Source organism: Marmota flaviventris, chromosome 3 (genome assembly GCF_047511675.1).
Source record: "Marmota flaviventris isolate mMarFla1 chromosome 3, mMarFla1.hap1, whole genome shotgun sequence".
Lineage (NCBI taxonomy): Eukaryota > Metazoa > Chordata > Mammalia > Rodentia > Sciuridae > Marmota > Marmota flaviventris.
In genome coordinates, this window is record NC_092500.1 from 124,736,072 (window position 1) to 124,753,671 (window position 17,600).

The 17,600-nt window shown below is 48.7% G+C and overlaps 2 protein-coding genes across 5 annotated transcripts in view; both read left to right on the forward strand.

Annotated features, from left to right (window-relative positions):
- Window positions 1-10,695, forward strand: part of Cd4 (CD4 molecule) — a 31,921-nt gene extending 21,226 nt beyond the window's left edge. Inside the window, exons 4-10 of one of the 4 annotated variants that reach the window (XM_027951230.3) lie at window positions 4,165-4,323; window positions 4,781-5,011; window positions 6,087-6,422; window positions 7,307-7,507; window positions 8,027-8,151; window positions 8,369-8,518; window positions 9,149-10,695. In XM_027951230.3, coding sequence (XP_027807031.1) covers window positions 4,165-4,323; window positions 4,781-5,011; window positions 6,087-6,422; window positions 7,307-7,507; window positions 8,027-8,151; window positions 8,369-8,479 — 1,163 coding nt within the window. In that variant the 3' untranslated portion in view covers window positions 8,480-8,518; window positions 9,149-10,695. The remainder of the gene's footprint in view (window positions 1-4,164; window positions 4,324-4,780; window positions 5,012-6,086; window positions 6,423-7,306; window positions 7,508-8,026; window positions 8,152-8,368; window positions 8,519-9,148) is intronic. The other 3 variants (XM_027951231.3, XM_027951232.3, XM_027951234.3) reach the window with 3 other exon arrangements.
- A 920-nt stretch (window positions 10,696-11,615) lies between these two features.
- Window positions 11,616-17,600, forward strand: Gpr162 (G protein-coupled receptor 162). The gene is made up of 5 exons (XM_027951229.2): window positions 11,616-11,719; window positions 13,256-14,550; window positions 15,441-15,630; window positions 16,161-16,318; window positions 16,832-17,600. The coding sequence occupies exons 2-5, from the start codon at window positions 13,684-13,686 to the stop codon at window positions 17,381-17,383; spliced, it is 1,767 nt and encodes a 588-aa protein (XP_027807030.1). The 5' UTR covers window positions 11,616-11,719; window positions 13,256-13,683; the 3' UTR covers window positions 17,384-17,600.

Consider the following 17,600-nt stretch of genomic DNA (forward strand, 5'->3'; position numbering starts at 1 on the left):
GATTTGGGGGCTGGGGTTGTGGCTCAGTGGTAGATCACTTGCCTAGTACGTGTGAGGCACTGGGTTTGATCCTCAGCACCGCAAAAAAATTAAATAAATAAACATATTAAAAAAGAATATTGGTTTGGGAGTCATCTTCAGAGCTGACTGGGGATGCATCAAAATTTAGAATGTCGGGGCTGGGGATGTGGCTCAAGCGGTAGCGTGCTAGCATGTGTGTGGCCCGGGTTTGATCCTCAGCACCACATACAAATAAAGATGTGTGTCCACCGAAAACTAAAAAAAATAAATATTAAAAAATTCTCTCTCTCTCTCTGTCTCTTTAAAAAAAATTAGAATGTCTATAGAAATGGGGGGAAATACCAAAGACAGTCTCTGGCAACACCTAAATCTAGATGTCAGAACGAGAGTTCAAGAAGAAGAAAAATAAATGGTACTTAGGTATGAAGAGGGGACTCAAAAGAGGTAAAAAGTGGGTAGAAACAAAGTAGGCTACTTTTTCAAGACATTTGGTCAAACTAGTGGGCACAGTGGCACACGCCTATAATTCCAGAGACATGTGAGGCTGAGGCAGGAGGCTCATGAGTTCAAAGCTAGCCTCAGCAACTTAGCAAGGCCCTAAGCAACTCAGCAAGACTCTGTCTCTATAATGTAAAAAAAAAAGACTGGGGATGTGGTTTAGTGGTTAAGCCACCCTGGGTTCAACCCCTGATACTAAAAAAAAAAAAAAAAAAAAAAAAAAAAGTTTGGACAATTGTGTAAAAAAATGTAGAAAAACTGGGGAACTAAATCAATGTGTAGATCCAGGGGGAAAGAGCAAGAGCAAGTCAGGTAGAAACTACAGAAGGGACAAATAAAAGGGTAGAGTGGTCAAATATTAGGTGTGTGCCCAGGGCTACAAGGTTGTCTGGAAAGGTGTCCTGGAGAGAATGAGCCTGAGCAGAAGGGAAGAGAATGATAACTTGAGAAGATCAGAGATGCTGGAGTGCATGGTCAACATGATATCCGGTCTCCAGCACCAAGGCAACAGGGGGAATGGGCCTAGGAGTGCTCAAGGAGGCAGAGACATGCCACTGGGGTGGAGAGAGGCTTCACCCTCAGTCACATTTGTCCTATCTTTCTAATTATATATTCTAAGTGAAAAATGTCTGTATTTACTATACAAATTTAGCTTCTATTTTCCTTGGTACCAGCATTGAACCCAGGGGCCTTAACCACTGAGCTTTGAACCCACATCACCAGCCCTCTTTTACATTTTATTTAGAGACAGGGTCTCCCTGAGTTGCTCCGGGCCTCTCTTAGTTACTGAGGCTGGCTTTGAACTCAGGGTCCTCCTGCCTCAGCCACCCAAGCTGCTGGGAATATAGGCGTGTGCCACCATGCCCTGCGCAAAGTTAGTTAGACATACACTTTCATTCTTAGTATTCATGGGGAATTAGTTCCAGCACCCCCTCTCCTCACTCTAACTCCCTTTTCTACAGGAATTCTGGAGCTGCCACTGCACCCAGAAAATGGTTAGTTAAAGAAAGGAATACCCTCTTGATGATAGTAGTTAGATGTTAACAGAGTATGAGGGTGGAGACTGAAGCTGGGGCTGTAGCTCAGTGGTAAAGCACTTGCCTAGCATGTGTGAGACTCTGGGTTCAATCCCCCAAAACAGAGGAAACCACATATCAATGCTAGAGGAACTTACCAGAGATAATATTGCACAGTGTACCAATCAGCCTGAATTTTAATTCTAGCTCCACTTCTTATTGGAGATTAAAAAAAAAAAAATAGGAAAGGGCATACAGTGAACTCTCTCTCCTACACCCATCACATGATTATTTATTTACTTCTATTTCCCAGAGGCAAGTGAGATTATTTTCTTATGTTTACTTCCCATGTTTTTTACAAGGCATACACACATAATATATGCACACACACATACATGCACAGACATACACTTTCATTCTTAGTATTCATGGGGAATTAGTTCCAGCACCCCCTCTCCTCACTAATGAAGGTACCCAGATCCACAAATGCCCACCTCTCTTATAAGCAACAGTGTAGTATCTGCATATAACCTAGGTACATCTTCCTGTATACTTCAAATCATCTTTAGATTATTGATAACACCTAATAATGTAAATGCAAAGTAAATAGCTGTTATACTGTACTGTTTAGGGGGAAAGTCTGTATAAGCAAGTACAGATGCAATATTTTTTCAAATATTTTTTACTCATTGTTGGCTGAATGCAAAACCCATTGATATGGAGGGCAATCTCCCTCTCTCTCCATATATATACATTCACACACATGATTTTTTTTTTTTTTTGGTACCGGGCATTGAACTCAGGGGAACTCGACCACTCCACTGAGCCACATCCCCAACCTTATTTTGTATTTTATTTAGAGTCAGGGTCTCACTGAGTTGCTTAACACCTTGCTTTTGCTGAGACAGGCTTTGAACTCGTGATTCTCCTGCCTTAGCCTCCCAAGCTGCTGGGATTACAGGTGTGTACCACCATGCCTGGCATATATATACATTTTTATGTATCATTTTAATTTTAATATTTTGAATTATATATATATTTTTTTCCTGTCTATTTTCTTGTGGTGCTAGGAATCAAACCCAGGACCTTGTGCATGCTAGGCAGGTGCTTTACCATTAAGCTACAACTGCCAGCCCTAGCCCTTTCTTTTAAAATAAATAATAACTTTCCTATGTACACATATGAATATACCCCAGAGAATCTCCACATCATGTACAACCACAGACTGGGATCCTAATTAGAATAAGATATACTCCATGTTTTTTTAAATATGTCAAAATACACTTTGCTGTCATATATAACTAAAAAGAACCAATAAAAGAATTACATTATAAAAATAAATAAATAATAATCTGTTTATTATCTTACTTTATTCAGTTAATGATATTTCTTGGGCTGGGGCTGTGACTCAGCGGTAGTGCACTTACTTGCCTGGCATGTGTGAGGCACTGGGTTCGATTCTCAGCACCACATGTGAATAAATGAAATAAAGGTCTATCAACAACTAAATATATATATATATATATAAAATATTTATTTTTAGTTGTAGTTGGACACAATACCTTTATTTCACTTATTTGTTTTTATGTGGTGCTGAGGATTGAACCCAGGGTCTCGCACATGTGAGGTGAGTGCTCTACCACTGAACCACAGCCCCAGCCCCTAAAAATATATTAAAAAAAATATTTCTTAGGTGATATTGTTTCATATCAGAATAATGTAAAAAAAATCTTCCTTATTCTTTTCTTTCTTTCTTTCTTTTTTTTTTTTTTTTGGTACCAGGGATCAAACCCAGGGGTACTTCACCACTGAACCACATCCCAGCCCCTTTTCTATATTTCATTTAGAGACAGGGTCTTGCTAAGTTGCTTAGGGCCTCACTAAATTGCTGAGGGCAGTTTGAGCTCAAAATCTTCTTGCCTCAGCCTCCTGAGCTGCTGGGATTACAGGTATGTGCCACCACACCTGGCTCCTCATTCTTTTTTTAATGACTGCATAGCAATCCACTGAATGGTTGAACTATAATTTATTTAATCTATCCTTCTGTGTGTGTGTGTGTGTGTAACTTTTAGCATTTTTGTTGTTGTTGTTGTTGTTATTTGTTTGTTTCTTTTTGAGGTTTCTTTTTGTGATGAAACCAGTGCTTCATACATGCCAGGCAAGTGCTTTACCACTGAGCCACACCCCCCAGTCCATGGTCATTTAGTTTTGCATGTGCATTTGTGATTCTGATAGATATCACAAATTAGCTTCCAAATAAATTGCATTGGTAGTATGTAAGAATTTGGGCAATTGCTTAATTTCTGACTCTCAATGTCCTTATATGCACCATAAGTAAAATAGTACCTTTTTCTTGACATTATTGTAAATATTACTGGAGATAACAATGTTAAGTATTTGATGCTCTCCAATTAAGTACATTGTTTCACAGTATTTTTGAATTAGTAAGACATGATCTTTGCCAGGTAAATGGATATGATGGGACCTCCTCTCCAGACTGGGATTCTCTGACTAGAACAAGCAGCAGATTCTGCAGGAAATTAGCAACTCAGAGTTGTGGGCACTACTCCTCCCAGGGGTGCCATGGCATCAGAACATCTCAACCTTTCCATATGGCTTCTACTCACAGGTTCCTCCCATCTGAGTGATCGCACTGACTCAAAAAAATCCCAGTGGGATCAAGGATCCTTTCCTCTTATCATCTCTAAACTTAGGATGGAAGACTCAGGGACCTACATCTGTGAAGTGGAGAATAAGAAGATAGAGGTGGAATTGCAAGTGTTCAGATGTGAGTGGAGCAGGCCTGGGATGCAAACGACATAATCCATCTCCCTTCCTCCCCTACTCCCACCTCTGCACCAAAACCAGGGCCTGAGCTAATGACACATCATAGCCTGCAAAAGGATCATACTGGTCACTAAGACTTCTCAACCCTCCTCAGGCCTTTGGTCAAGGTTAAGGAGGGAGCAAGTCCTAGAGAAAGGGAAAGAAAAGAAATGGAAGCAACCAAGAGAAGGACAGAGAAAGACTAGGGAGGAGATGAAGATGTGGAAGAGAGTGAGATGGAGAAAGAGGGAGAAGAGAGAGAAAAGTCCTGCCTTGGGCTGGGAGTGGGCCTCAGGATGTTGGGAGGAAAGGTAATACTGGGACAAGGGACAGTGGAGAAACATTTTTGGTTTCCTCTCCTCTTCCCGTCTCCTTGAGGATGGTATGAATGTGACACAGGTGATTTGCTTCCTCCACAGTAACGGCCAACCCGGGTACCTGTCTGCTACAGGGGCAAAGCCTGACCCTGACCTTGGAATCCCCTCCTGGTATTAAACCTTCAGTGAAATTCAAGCAACCAGGGAATAAAATTAGTACTGATGTCAAGGTCTCAGTACCCAATGTGGGATTCCAGGACAGTGGCACCTGGACATGCTTCATCTCCCAGGACCAGAAGAGTCTGGAGATAAAAATAAACATCTTGGTGTTGGGTAAGAAGTGGGGCTGTCTCTGCAGGCTCCTCCCTGCTTAGGGGCTCCCAGGCTCTCCCCCCCCCGCCCCCCCCCCCCCCCCCCGGGCATTCTCACTGCCCAGCTGCTGGCACTGCTGCTGGAGGGTGGGTCCAAAATCCCCTCGATTGAGATCTGTCCTGAGTAACACACTGGGCCCCTCCTCCTCCTCGGTAAGCTAATGACAGCCACCCCTGAGCATGGCAGAACTGGGGAAAGGAAGAGATAGGGAATATAAGGATGTGACAGGCCCCAAAGGAGGAGTGTCAAAAGCATCTATTTTCTTTTTTGCCCCAGCTCCCAACCCCTACCAAGTTGGCAAATCCTCCCGCTCAAGGACACTAACCCCAGCAAGCCAACCCTAATGACTTTCTGTATTGCAAATGTATAATACTGAGTTAGAGAATTATAAGGAGACCAAGAACCCAGAACATGGGTTCTACCCCAGATTCTTATGTGCTTGTGTGACATAAGGCAGCATAGTGTGGTGATTTAGTGCACAGATTCTGATTTAAATCTTGACTCTGCCACAACCATGTATGTGTCCTCAAGCTAGGCATGGAACCTCTGTGCCTTAGTGTCTACATCTGTAAAATGGAACAGTGCTAACTGTGGCTGTGACAGGGCCTACCTGTCATCTTATGGTAGGAATACATAAATTGCATGTAGGACTGTGCCTGGTACACAGTAAGCTATATTTAAGTGTTAGTGCTTATTCTGTGAAGGGTGATAACTTATGCACCTAAGGAGCACAGACTAAATGGTTTCTGTGCTCCTGGAGTCTGGAGGACGGAAAGTTCCCCTATCCCCTGTGGCTGAGCTGTTCTATAAAGACTTCTGGAAGCCATGGAAGACGGTCTGCTGCAGGAACATGATGGATGAATGTTAGGGTGGGAGGGAAGATGGGAGAAACAAGAAGGAATATAGTACCTGACATGAGAACCTCCATGTGTGGGCTTACCTGGTCCTCTTCCATCTCTTTGCTGCCCTACCAACCCTTTACTCCCTCATTTTCCTATCTCCTCCTTGCTCAAAGTTGTTCCCTTCCTATCTCCAGGTTTCCAGGAGACGCTCAACACAGTCTATAAGAAAGCGGGGGAGCAGGTGGAGTTATCTTTTCCACTGAATATCGGAGATGAGGACCTGAGAGGGGAACTGAAGTGGCAGGCAGAGAGGTCTTCTTCCTCCAAGACCTGGGTCACCTTCTCCTTAAAGAATAAGCACTTTTCTGTGCAAAAGGTTACCCAGGACCCAAAGCTCCAGGTGGCTGAGAATCTCCCGCTGCGCTTCACCCTGTCCCAGGCTTTGCCTCAGTATGCTGGTTCTGGAGACCTGATTGTGACTCTTGACAAAGGAAATCTGCATAAGAACGTGAAGCTGGTGGTAATGAATGGTAAGGAGTGGGCTGAGAAGAAGAGGGCAAGAGAAGGAAGTGGAGGGGCTGGCCCAGGGTACCCTCTGAGGCTGGCTAGGCCCCAAAAGGAGGTGCCTACGTCTTGCTTGGTTGATTGAAGTGATCAAGGGCCCTCTGAGTTTGGGCCTGGCATGTTTGTTCCTTTGATTTTGGTGTGGGGGACGTAACCCAGGGCCCCTGTATATGATAAGCAAGTATTCTACCACTAAGCTATACTTCCAGCCCTGGACTGGTTTTGAACTGAGTCTGGAATTTGTATATTCTTCCCCAATATCCATGAGACAGCCTGGATGGGGCTCCCTGAGAATCTCCAAAGGGCTTGGGCTAACAACCAGGGGTCTAGATCTGCCTCTGCCCAACCTTAGCCCTCTGTGATCCTGGCTAAGGCCCCTACCCACTGTGGGCCATCTTTCTCATCTTTCTAATAAGCTAACAATTTGTTCTGTTTATGATAGTAATGAAAAAATATCAAGCTTAACATTGAGTTTTTTGAATTCTTATTATAATAACTAAAAAAAAAATAATGGCTAACACTTGATGCTTAGTGTATGTGAAGCCCGGTTCAAACATTTTACATGTATTCATACATTTAAAATTATCCTCTGAGGTTTAGCTGTTAAACAACTTTCTCAGGGACATACATCTTATAAGAAGTAAAGATAGCTTGGATTCAAACCCAAGACCAGTGGAACTTACAAGCTGTTTTCTCCCTTACAATGGCATGGAAATGTGCCCCAAAAAGAGTAAAGAAGGCTACATGTGGAAAGGATCACTTTATTGTCCTACTGAATCCCCTTAGAGCTTGAAGGTACTAGGAACCCAGAGGGCCAGGCTCCTGGTCTCAGCCTCTTGTTCCTCTACAGTGACTTATCACCAGAATGACTTGATCTGTGAGGTGCTGGGACCCACTCCTCCCAAGCTGATGCTGAGCTTGAAGCTGAAGAACCAGGAGGCTAAGTTCTCAAAGCCCGAGAAGAGGATTCGGGTGCCAAACCCCAAGGCAGGGATGTGGCAGTGCCTACTGAGAGATGGGGACAAGGTTCTACTGGATTTCCAGATTGATGGTGAGGATCCAGGTTCCAAGGCCTAACCCCAAGACTAGGCCTCCTAGCTGTAGAAGCTTCCTGGGGTTTGTAGAGACCACCCAGTGCCCCACCCTCTCAATTCCTCTAAGATGGAAGAGTTATATGTATGGTGTTCTGGAGACACAGAGGTGAGGTGGGATATGATCCTGGGTCCCACGTAAACCTTCCAAGTTCCCACCTCCTTAAGGTTTGCAGCTGAGGAATAGGGCCTCCTTCCAAGAACAATCCTCTTTGACTTCTCTTCAAACCAGATATAAATACGCACATATTCACACACAGGCCCCCAGGGTCTGAACCACTGCTTCTAGCTCTCTGAATACTCTGTAGTCTCTAAAATATATAATCCCTTCCCAGTTTTGCTCTCTCAAACCCTTTTGAGAGCCCTGGTTCCCTGATCCTTTCTCTCAGCCCTGGGGACCAGACCCTTGTTTTCCCCTCCAGCCAGCCCTCTGACCCTCTAATAGTGATTGGTGTGCTGAGTACCCATCTCTCTTGCAGTTCCACCCACAGGGTTAAACCAGTACCAGCCAATGTTCCTGGCTGTCATAATTGGAGGCGCCTTGAGCTTCCTGCTCCTCGCTGGGCTCTGCATCTTCTGTTGTGTCAAGTGCCGACACCGAAGGGTAAGCAAGCCCTCAGGACCCACTCTGTCCCCCACTAGGCCCTTGAACACCTGAGGCTGGTAAAAACGCATCCTGCATGTGTGACCTTTTCTGGCCAGCCCCTCACTGCAAATCAGGCCTTGTCCTGGATCCTATGCAGAAGGAGAAGAAGGAAGGAGTAAAGAGTCAATTCTAGGACAGACGGTCTTAGCCATAATAACTGCTTCTCCTCTACCAGCTTTCCCCACTCCTCCCTCCAAGGGGTGCCTACCTTCTGGAGGCCTGGAACCCTCATGACTCTCCTCCTTGTTCCTGGACAGCGCCAGGCAGAGCGGATGTCTCAAATTAAGAGGCTTCTCAGTGAGAAGAAGACCTGCCAGTGCTCCCAGTAAGGATCTGGGCAGAGTGGTAAGGGAAGGGAGGAGGGAGGGAGAGGAAAGGGAGAGAGGAGGAAAGGTGAGGACAGTGGGGGAGAAGGCAAGGAGATCTAAGAAGTTAAGAAGAGAAAGAAGGAAGGGGTAAGGAGGAGGGATGGTGGTGAGCCCACAGAGGCTGAGGGGAGGGGGTAGAGATGAGAACGGGCCCAAAGGGATGTGGAAGTGGTAGGAAGGAGGAAGGAGGAAGATAGAAGGCAAGGGTGCAAGTGAAAGGGCAACAGGCCTGGGGCATTTCTGGGTGGGCCCTTAAGTCATGCCCAGACACTTTCACTGTGCTAGAGAAAAGTGGAGTCTGGGAGCCATAGAGGTCCTAGAATACAAAGTGACTTAGGGACACACTGGCTCCCTTTTTTTTTTTTTTTTTTTTTGGTATTAGAGATTGAACCCAGGGGCATTTGACCACTGAGAAACATCCCCAGCCCTTTTTATGTTTTATTTAGAGACAGAGCCTCACTAAGTTGCTTAGGGCCTTAGTAAGTTGCTGGTTTTAAACTCATGATCCTCCTGCCTCAGCCTCCCAAGCTGCTGGGATTATAACTGTGCACCATCGTTCTCAGCTCCCCTATTCTTTCTTCCTCCAGCAGGCTGCAGAAGACTCACAGTCTCACTTGAGGTGCAAGAGCCTGGGAGTTTCCCATGTGCATCCTCCCCAGCTATCTTCCTCGCACTTCCTCTTGGACTTGGGCCTGCAGACCAGATGAATGTAGCATATCCCAGCACCTCTGGCCTCCTCTTGCTTTCTTCCTCCACACTGGCCATTGTTTCTCCTCTTTTGTTCCCAGCACCATTGGCAGAGTCTTGCTCTCAACTTTTCCTTAACAACATCATTCTTCCCCATTTCCTTTTCTTCCAAATCCTAGCCCTTCTTTAATTACTTCTTCTGGACCTACTCCCCAGCTGTTCACTTAGATCCCAGAGCAGTGAGAAGGACCAGCCTTGCCTGGCATGAGGGCCGGCCTGGGTCTAGAAATATGCAACACAAGACTGTCAGTTTGTTGGAGAGGAACCTGGCACCAAAGAGGGTGAGGATTTGCCCAACTGGTCAAGGACAAATACAGATCCAGGGACTCCTGAAGCCAGTTCCCATAGCCCCATGTTGCTTGCTTCTCACCCTATGTGAGCAGGGCTGTACTTTGATCCAAATAGGCCCAGGTACACACATCCATGTACAAAAACACTAGTCCACAGACAATTTCTTACACCTAAGCGGTTTATAAACCATTTTCACATCTTCTATTTGACCCTTACAAAAACCCTGCAAGACTGATAGTGACAGAACCAAGATTATTATCTCTAGTTTTCCAGAAATGAAACCCAGAGAAGCAAGAAGATTCCCCACGGCCCTATAGCCAGCAAGTGCTGGAGTCAGGACTAACCCAGGTCTCCTCACCCCTGTACCACCGCTGTTTCTTAATGCAGGGACAAATACCACACAGATCTCTATGGTGGCTTGTCACAGGTACCCAGCATGCACCTTTGGATCCACAGAAACACATCACCCACAGGAAGGTCTGTCTCAAGAGCTCAGGAACATGGGAGAAGATCTTAGTGTCTAAAACCCCCTCCTTTATCACCTGCTGGTGGTGAGGCTTATTACTGGAAGAAAATCCATTCAATTTTCTTAATCAGAACACAGGATGGGAGTATAGGCCCCTTGGGAGAGAATGTCCAGGGAACTGCCACTCACCATGTACAGAACCATCAGGAAGGCGAGCTGTGCTTAGGGGAAGAGGCAGGGAGTTATCCTCGGGTGACCCTCTGAGGAGACCTCCTATGAAAGGTGATGATGTTGGGCCTCAGCCTGCCTCTTGTACCCTCCTTTTTCTCCCCCAAAACAATTCAGGACATGGGGAAATTGAGGTTATACGTATTCTCATTCCTTCCCTTCATGATCCATTTCTCTCAGGATCCCCAGCCTCCTATGCCTCTCTCCTTTCCCTTTCTTACCACCTCCCTCAGTCCCAACTCCTTGTCTGTTTTCCTTTCTCCCCTTTTTCTTTTCATCTTGCCTCTCTTACATACAGGAAGATCACCTATTTGCTGCTAGGGTTCCCATTGCTTACTTTATGTTTTTGCCTACTCCCAGTCCTAAGCTGACAGAAAATACAATAAAATTACTATGAAAAATTGTGTGTGTGTGGAGAGAGAGAGAGAGAGAGAGAGAGAGAGAGAGAGAGAGAGAGAGAGAGAGAGAGAAGGGAGGATCCTTCTCTGGAAAGAACAGGAATCTTTGGAATCAGACCCAGAGAGGAGGTTGCCAGACCTGTCCCAGAAGGAAGGAGATGAAGTTTCTCTGGGAAAAATCCCCACAGGCTGATTGCCCACTTCAACCACCCAAAGTGTGTGTGACTAAGACTTTGTAATTACATGTGTATGACAGGCCAAGGGGGAGATAATGTAGGGTTTATGTGTGGTTGGGAGAAAGGACTATAAGAAACTGCAATGTATGTGTGCAAACGGTGTGTGTCTCCAACATAAGCCTGTGCTTGTGTTCCAGTAGGAGGAAGCAGGATGTGTGTCTCACCACTCCCCAACTCCACCAGCAGCACCAGCTTGCACCACATGCCCCCTTACTCCCAAGAGCCTACAGTGCATGCCCCTTTGAACTCTACCCAAGGCACAGCCCTCCACGGAGGCACACAGTGACACACAGTGACACACGATGCCTCCTCCCCAAACAGCTAGCTCCTCAGTCCCCCAAAACACCAGCTGCCTCTCTGGGCTTGTGTTCGTGTTGAAAATCCGGAATGGGGTGGGGGCACAACACCAATCATTTCACCAATGAAGCCAGCTCCCCGCATCCTCCTCGCCCCCTCCCTCCAGCGCCTTCCTTGCCCCTCCCCCTCCAAGTCACCACCGTCCAGTTTCCCCGCCCTAACCTCTCCGCCCCCCACCCCAAAGCTGTCTTTCAGTTCCCTAACCCCGGCTACCAGGCCCGATGACCTCGGGAGAGAGGAACCTGGAGGGGCTGACAGGGGCAGAGACTGAGTGAAGAGCGGGCTGAGCCGGAGAGGCCGGGGCTGGGGGGAGGGAGGCCCGAGGGAGGGAGGGAAGAAGGAGGAGGGCGGGCGAGCCGGAGCCGGCAGGCGGCGGGAGCCCGAGCGAGCCGCTTCGGGAGTGCGTCTCCACGGCAGTGCTGGGCGCAGCCAGAGGTAAGACGACCCCTGCCCCATCCCCCCAGGTCGCCTCTGCTCTTTCCCCCACGCTGCCTCTTATCCCCTCCGACCCGCCCTCCTCCCCAGCCACCTGCTGTTTCTGCCCTGAAGAACGCGGTGGGTGACTGGAGGGAGGAGCCGCCTGACCTTACCCCTTCACCGAGAAGGGCGAGGGACCCTGTGGGCGTCAGAGCCCCCAGGATCCTTCTCTTTGCTTCTGATCTCTCTGTCCTTCACCTCCTTCTCTCTGCCCTTCACATCCTGCCTGCCTCCCTGCCTCCCTCTGACTCCCACCTCTATCTTTCTAAACCCACCAGCTGGGCCTGGGGGTTGGTGTGTGGGAAGGGGTCCAAAGCTGTAGAGGAGGGTGGTAGTGGGGGCCTCCTGACCAATTCCCTCCACCTCCTTCTGGCTGGCCATTGCCATGGCAACTAGGGAGTACTGGGCTCCAGAAAAGAGACAAAGGTGGGGGTGGACTCGGACCTCTTCAGGAGGGCAAGGGTCTTCCACAGGAAATAGACCCTGACACTGTTGTGCCTGGTCTTATCTCATAGCTCAAAAGCCATTATGCCCATCTTTATAGTCTCCACTCTATTCAGAGTTTCACCTGATTTCCTCTTAGCCCCCTCCCCGGGGCACACTGAAGCTCAGTCTTACTAAGATCAGGCTATTCTCCCTTCCATCAGAGGGAAACTGAGGCTCTGGACCAGGGGAGGAAAGCCTCAGGTCTCTCAGTGGAAGTGGGTACTTTAATGAGCAGTGGGTTTTTCTTCTCAGCTTGCCTATTCCCGGCTCCCTACCTCCATCCTATCCCTCCTCCTTCTATGGTCTCCTCTCCAGGGGCTTCTGTGCTTTTCCTTCTATTTTCAGATACTATCACTTTGCCCCCTCTTTCTTTTCTGCTCAAACTCTCCTCCTTCTCTCTAGTTCCCCCTCTTTCCATTTCTGGATGATTCTGATGTCAGTGGTTTCCCCGCCTTCAGGTTTCCTAGCCCCCCCCCCCCCAGCCTCCTTTCTCCCATTTTCCCAGATCCCTGAGTAGCTTGGAGGGAGGGTGATTATCCAGGCTTGGGGAAGTGGGGCTGAGCACCAAGACCACTGGTCCAGGAAACTGGCAGTAGGGGAGGTGGTTTACTGTAAACCCCCAAGAATAAACAAGTCATGTGTCTCCCTTCAGTAGCTCTGAAGGGAGATTTGGGGACATGAAGATAGGGGTGGAGTAGTACTGAGCAGGGGATATTATAAGAAGGAATCTGGAAGTTGGTATGGGGAGGGCTAAAAAGGGATGGGAGACAGGAAAGTAAGAATACATTTTTCCCTGGCAGTCTGGAAGCATGGGTGCTCATATCTACGTGAGGTGTTTGGCCATCTAATTTCAGGCAGGGGAATGCTCTGAATCACTCCCTTGACCCACAATAATTAATCATTTCATTAGTTTAAAGAGAATGAAACTATTGGGGGTACAGGAAGCTGGTTAGAGAGCAGCCTAGACTCAAACTCTGCCCTCTCCCACATCTCATCTTTCCCTTGCAGCTTGTCCAGGTGGCAGAGCCCCACACCCAAACCCTTGGGGCATCTAGAAGATTCACTGGTCAAGAACCTGAAGGAAAAGAGACCTGCAAGTCTCAGCATAGGGACCAGAGTCCCTCAGCCAGCCTCATAGTTGGGAAAGTAGCCAGCTTGCCTCCCTCATCAATTACAGGGATACTTAAGGAAGGGCCCCACCTACCATGAAGGCTGAGGACTGCCTTTGCTGACCATCAGCCTCCTCTCCTGCCCTGCCCATCTGACCTTAACTGGGTCAGTCATGCGAAGCTGAGCAGTAGAGTGGGCCTGGGGACAGCCTGCCTAACTATAGGGCAAGAACTGGGGGCATCATGGGGGCGCTTGTGAGTGGGGCTCCTGGGTGAGACCTAGCCCCCACCCCCAGGAGCTCAAGGGGGTGGGGGGCTGAGGATAGGATGGCTCGGGGAGGGGCAGGGGCAGAGGAAGCCTCCCTGCGCTCAAATGCATTGTCCTGGCTGGCCTGTGGGCTCCTGGCACTGCTGGCCAATGCCTGGATCATCCTCAGCATCTCAGCCAAGCAGCAGAAGCACAAGCCACTGGAGTTGCTGCTCTGCTTCCTCGCGGGCACACACATCCTCATGGCGGCTGTGCCCCTCACCACCTTCGCTGTGGTGCAGCTACGGCGTCAGGCCTCCTCTGACTATGACTGGAATGAGAGCATCTGCAAGGTCTTTGTGTCCACCTACTACACACTGGCCCTGGCCACCTGCTTCACAGTTGCATCGCTCTCCTACCATCGCATGTGGATGGTGCGTTGGCCTGTCAACTACCGTCTCAGCAATGCCAAGAAGCAGGCACTGCATGCTGTCATGGGCATCTGGATGGTCAGCTTCATCCTCTCCACACTGCCCTCCATTGGCTGGCACAACAATGGCGAGCGCTACTACGCCCGGGGCTGCCAGTTCATAGTCTCCAAGATTGGCCTCGGCTTTGGTGTCTGCTTCAGCCTCTTGCTACTTGGGGGCATTGTCATGGGGCTGGTTTGTGTGGCTATCACCTTCTACCAGACACTGTGGGCTCGGCCTCGGAGGGCTCGCCAGGCCCGGAGAGCGGGGGGCAGTGGGGGAGCCAAGGCGGGTGGGCCAGGGGGACTGGGTACCCGGCCAGCTTTTGAGGTGCCAGCCATCGTGGTGGAGGATACCCGAGGGAAGCGTCGATCCTCTTTGGATGGTTCTGAGTCTGCCAAGACATCCCTGCAGGTCACCAACCTGGTCAGCGCTATCGTCTTTCTCTATGACTCACTCACAGGGGTGCCCATCTTGGTGAGATTGGTGTCCTCTGACCTGTTCTCCCTTAGTCCCCTACACCATCATCTGACCTTCAACTTCATTAGTCATTCAGCAGTTTCATTATCTTTCTCCAGTCCCATCATTCATCTTCTTCTCCTGTACCTGTCCCCAAATTAATTGTTTTTGGTACTGGGAAGTGAACCCAGGGGGACTTTACCACTGAGATACATTCCCAGCCCTTTTTATTTTGAGACAAAGTCTCACTAAGTTGCTTAGGGTCTCACTAAATTGCTGAGACTGGCCTCAAATTTGCAATCCTCCTGCCTCAGTCTCCTGAGATGCTGGGATTATAGACATACAACACTGAGTTCAGCACCCCCAATCCATTTGTGATCCTCCATCTCCATCATTTATTTTCTAGTTCCTGCCACCCCACTTCCCAGCTCTATCATCTGTGCTTTAGTCCCCATTATTCAACTCTCTTATCCACCCTTCAACTCCACTGCCTATCCTTCAGCTCTATCAGCTATCCCACAGCTCCCCTGTTCAACCTATTCAACTGCTGAGAGCCATTCTCTGTTCCCTAATTCCCTCAGGAGACCATACAATCTCATGCACAAAACTCCCCCATGGTTCACCCCACCACCCCAGCCAGTCTCTATTCCTGGATTTCTCCCCGTCTTCAAATTTCCTACGCCATCTGTGTTACTCTCCCTTCTGACCCCAGCACACTCCCCTGACCTTCCCCTGAGTTGATCCTTTCCCCTCTGTTCACTCCATCTTCACTTCCAACTTACTTCTGTCCATTCACAAGGACAGATATCCCTTCCTGACCTCTTGTCCACCAACTGCACTAGGACATCCAAATCAGGTAGCCCCCCCTTGGCTCTAGCTCTAAGCCTCTTTCCCTATCTCCCCACCAGGTGGTGAGCTTCTTCTCTCTGAAGTCAGACTCGGCTCCCCCATGGATGGTGCTGGCTGTGCTGTGGTGCTCCATGGCACAGACGCTGCTGCTTCCCTCCTTCATCTGGTCCTGTGAGCGCTACCGTGCCGACGTGCGCACAGTATGGGAGCAGTGCGTGGCTATCATGTCTGAGGAGGATGGCGATGACGGTCAGAGGAGGGGCCCGGCTTGTGCTTTCCTGGACATCTCTATTCTCTTTTCTGTCCTTTCTACTGCTTGGAGCGCCCCCTGCTGGATGGAGCCTGTGCACCCCGGGGGTGGGGGTCCCCTTTGCCTAATCATGCATTCTGCCACTCATGGCTTCCTTATGTACTGTGGGCTCCTTTCACTGGAACTGGGCACCATCTAGAAGGCCACCCTGCTTAGCTCTGCCCCCTGCTCCAGGTAGAGTGCCTGAGAAACAGTCCCAGTCCTAATGCAAAGGCTATGATACTAAATGGAAGCTAAACTTCCTGGGAGAGACTCCCACTTCGGGGACAGTTTTTGGAGGACAGGTAAATTTCAATAAGTAGGTCTATAGGTATGAAGCACTAGGGATTTGGCAATGACTGCAGCAAACACAAGCCACTCTCAAAGTCTTCTTAGAACTTATAGATTAAAGGGTACTGACAGGTTCTCTGGGACTTCTGGGACAGGGTGGGTGTTTTTTGCCTGTAACTCTGCCCCTTTTCTCTCCTAGACGGAGGCTGCGATGACTATACAGATGGCCGGGTGTGCAAAGTTCGCTTTGATGCTAATGGGGCCACAGGACCAGGGGGTCGGGACTCCACCCAGGTGAAGCTACTTCCTGGACGGCACATGCTTTTCCCCCCTCTGGAGAGAGTACACTACTTACAGGTGGGGGAATGGAGGTCCCACCCTCTACTCTGGTTCCCTACTCTACTTTTGTCCCGTTTTTGATACTTAAACTCCTAGTTCCTACTCCTAGACCACAGGGCACCCTAAAGGGCAGGTGAAGGAAAGGTATGGGAACAAAGGTTCCCTCAGATCTCTCAGAACCAAGTTTTCCCTCTGGAGCAAAAGTTTTGAAGTTAAAGACGTGGAGCCATCTATTTTTATTTTAAGGGGGGGCAAATTATTATTATTATTTTAAAATTGGATTACAACCAATTTTGTTGGCATTAAAATTAGAGATATTTTAAATTTGAGTTATGGCTACATACCAGTACTCAGAAATTAAGTTTGGCAAAAATGGGAATAGTTTCCTGTAATTACAGATCAGAAGGTAGAATTCAATTTCAGGAAACACAGACAAAACCCATGTTTACAAGATGGGCCCCTACTGTGGTTCTTGCCTTCTCTTCCTTTGTTTCTGCAATACCTCCAGGTTTCACCTGCTCTTCTTCGCAGGTCCCTTTGTCTCGCCGTCTGTCTCATGATGAAACCAACATCTTCTCTACTCCTCGGGCACCAGGCTCCTTCCTGCACAAGTGGTCATCCTCTGATGACATCCGAATTCTCCCAGCCCAGAGCCGGGCCCTTGGGGGTCCTCCTGACTATCTGGGACAAAGACACAGGCTGGAGGATGAGGATGATGAGGAAGAGGCTGAAGGTGGAGGCCTGGCCAGTCTTCGCCAATTCCTGGAAAGTGGGGTTCTGGGATCAGGTGGGGGACCCCCACGGGGTCCTGGCTTCTTCCGTGAGGAGATTACCACCTTTATTGATGAGACACCTCTGCCATCTCCAACTGCCTCTCCAGGACCCTCTCCTCGCCGTCCCCGGCCACTGGGTCTCTCACCCCGCCGACTCTCCCTTGGGTCTCCTGATACCAGAATTGTTGGACTTCCTTTGGGGCTAAGTGCAGGGAGACGATGTTCCCTAACAGGGAGTGAGGGGAATGCAAGGGCTTGGGGAAGATCCTGGGGCCCAGGAAACCCCATCTTCCCCCAGCTGACCCTGTGAGCCCATGTGGGCCTGCTGGACTCAGGAGAGGGGCCTGGGTGAATACACCTCATTCTGGCCCTGAGACAAGGGCAGTTGCCTCCAGACTCTGGGGAGAGGGGCACTAGATCTGGGGCTCCAAAGCCCATGCTGTCTCCCATCCAAGTGACCAGATGCCCTGCTCACCTTCCATCATCCCTAGCAAAATGTATTAAAGTCTGAAGTGTTGCCATGGAAA

Bases quoted from the DNA above. Each gene is read 5' to 3' on its own strand.
- Gpr162 (XM_027951229.2), top strand. From the start codon at position 13,684: ATGGCTCGGGGAGGGGCAGGGGCAGAGGAAGCCTCCCTGCGCTCAAAT. The intron at 14,551-15,440 runs GTGAGATTGGTG...TCTCCCCACCAG, and splicing joins TCACAGGGGTGCCCATCTTG to GTGGTGAGCTTCTTCTCTCT. The intron at 16,319-16,831 runs GTGGGGGAATGG...TCTTCTTCGCAG, and splicing joins AGAGAGTACACTACTTACAG to GTCCCTTTGTCTCGCCGTCT.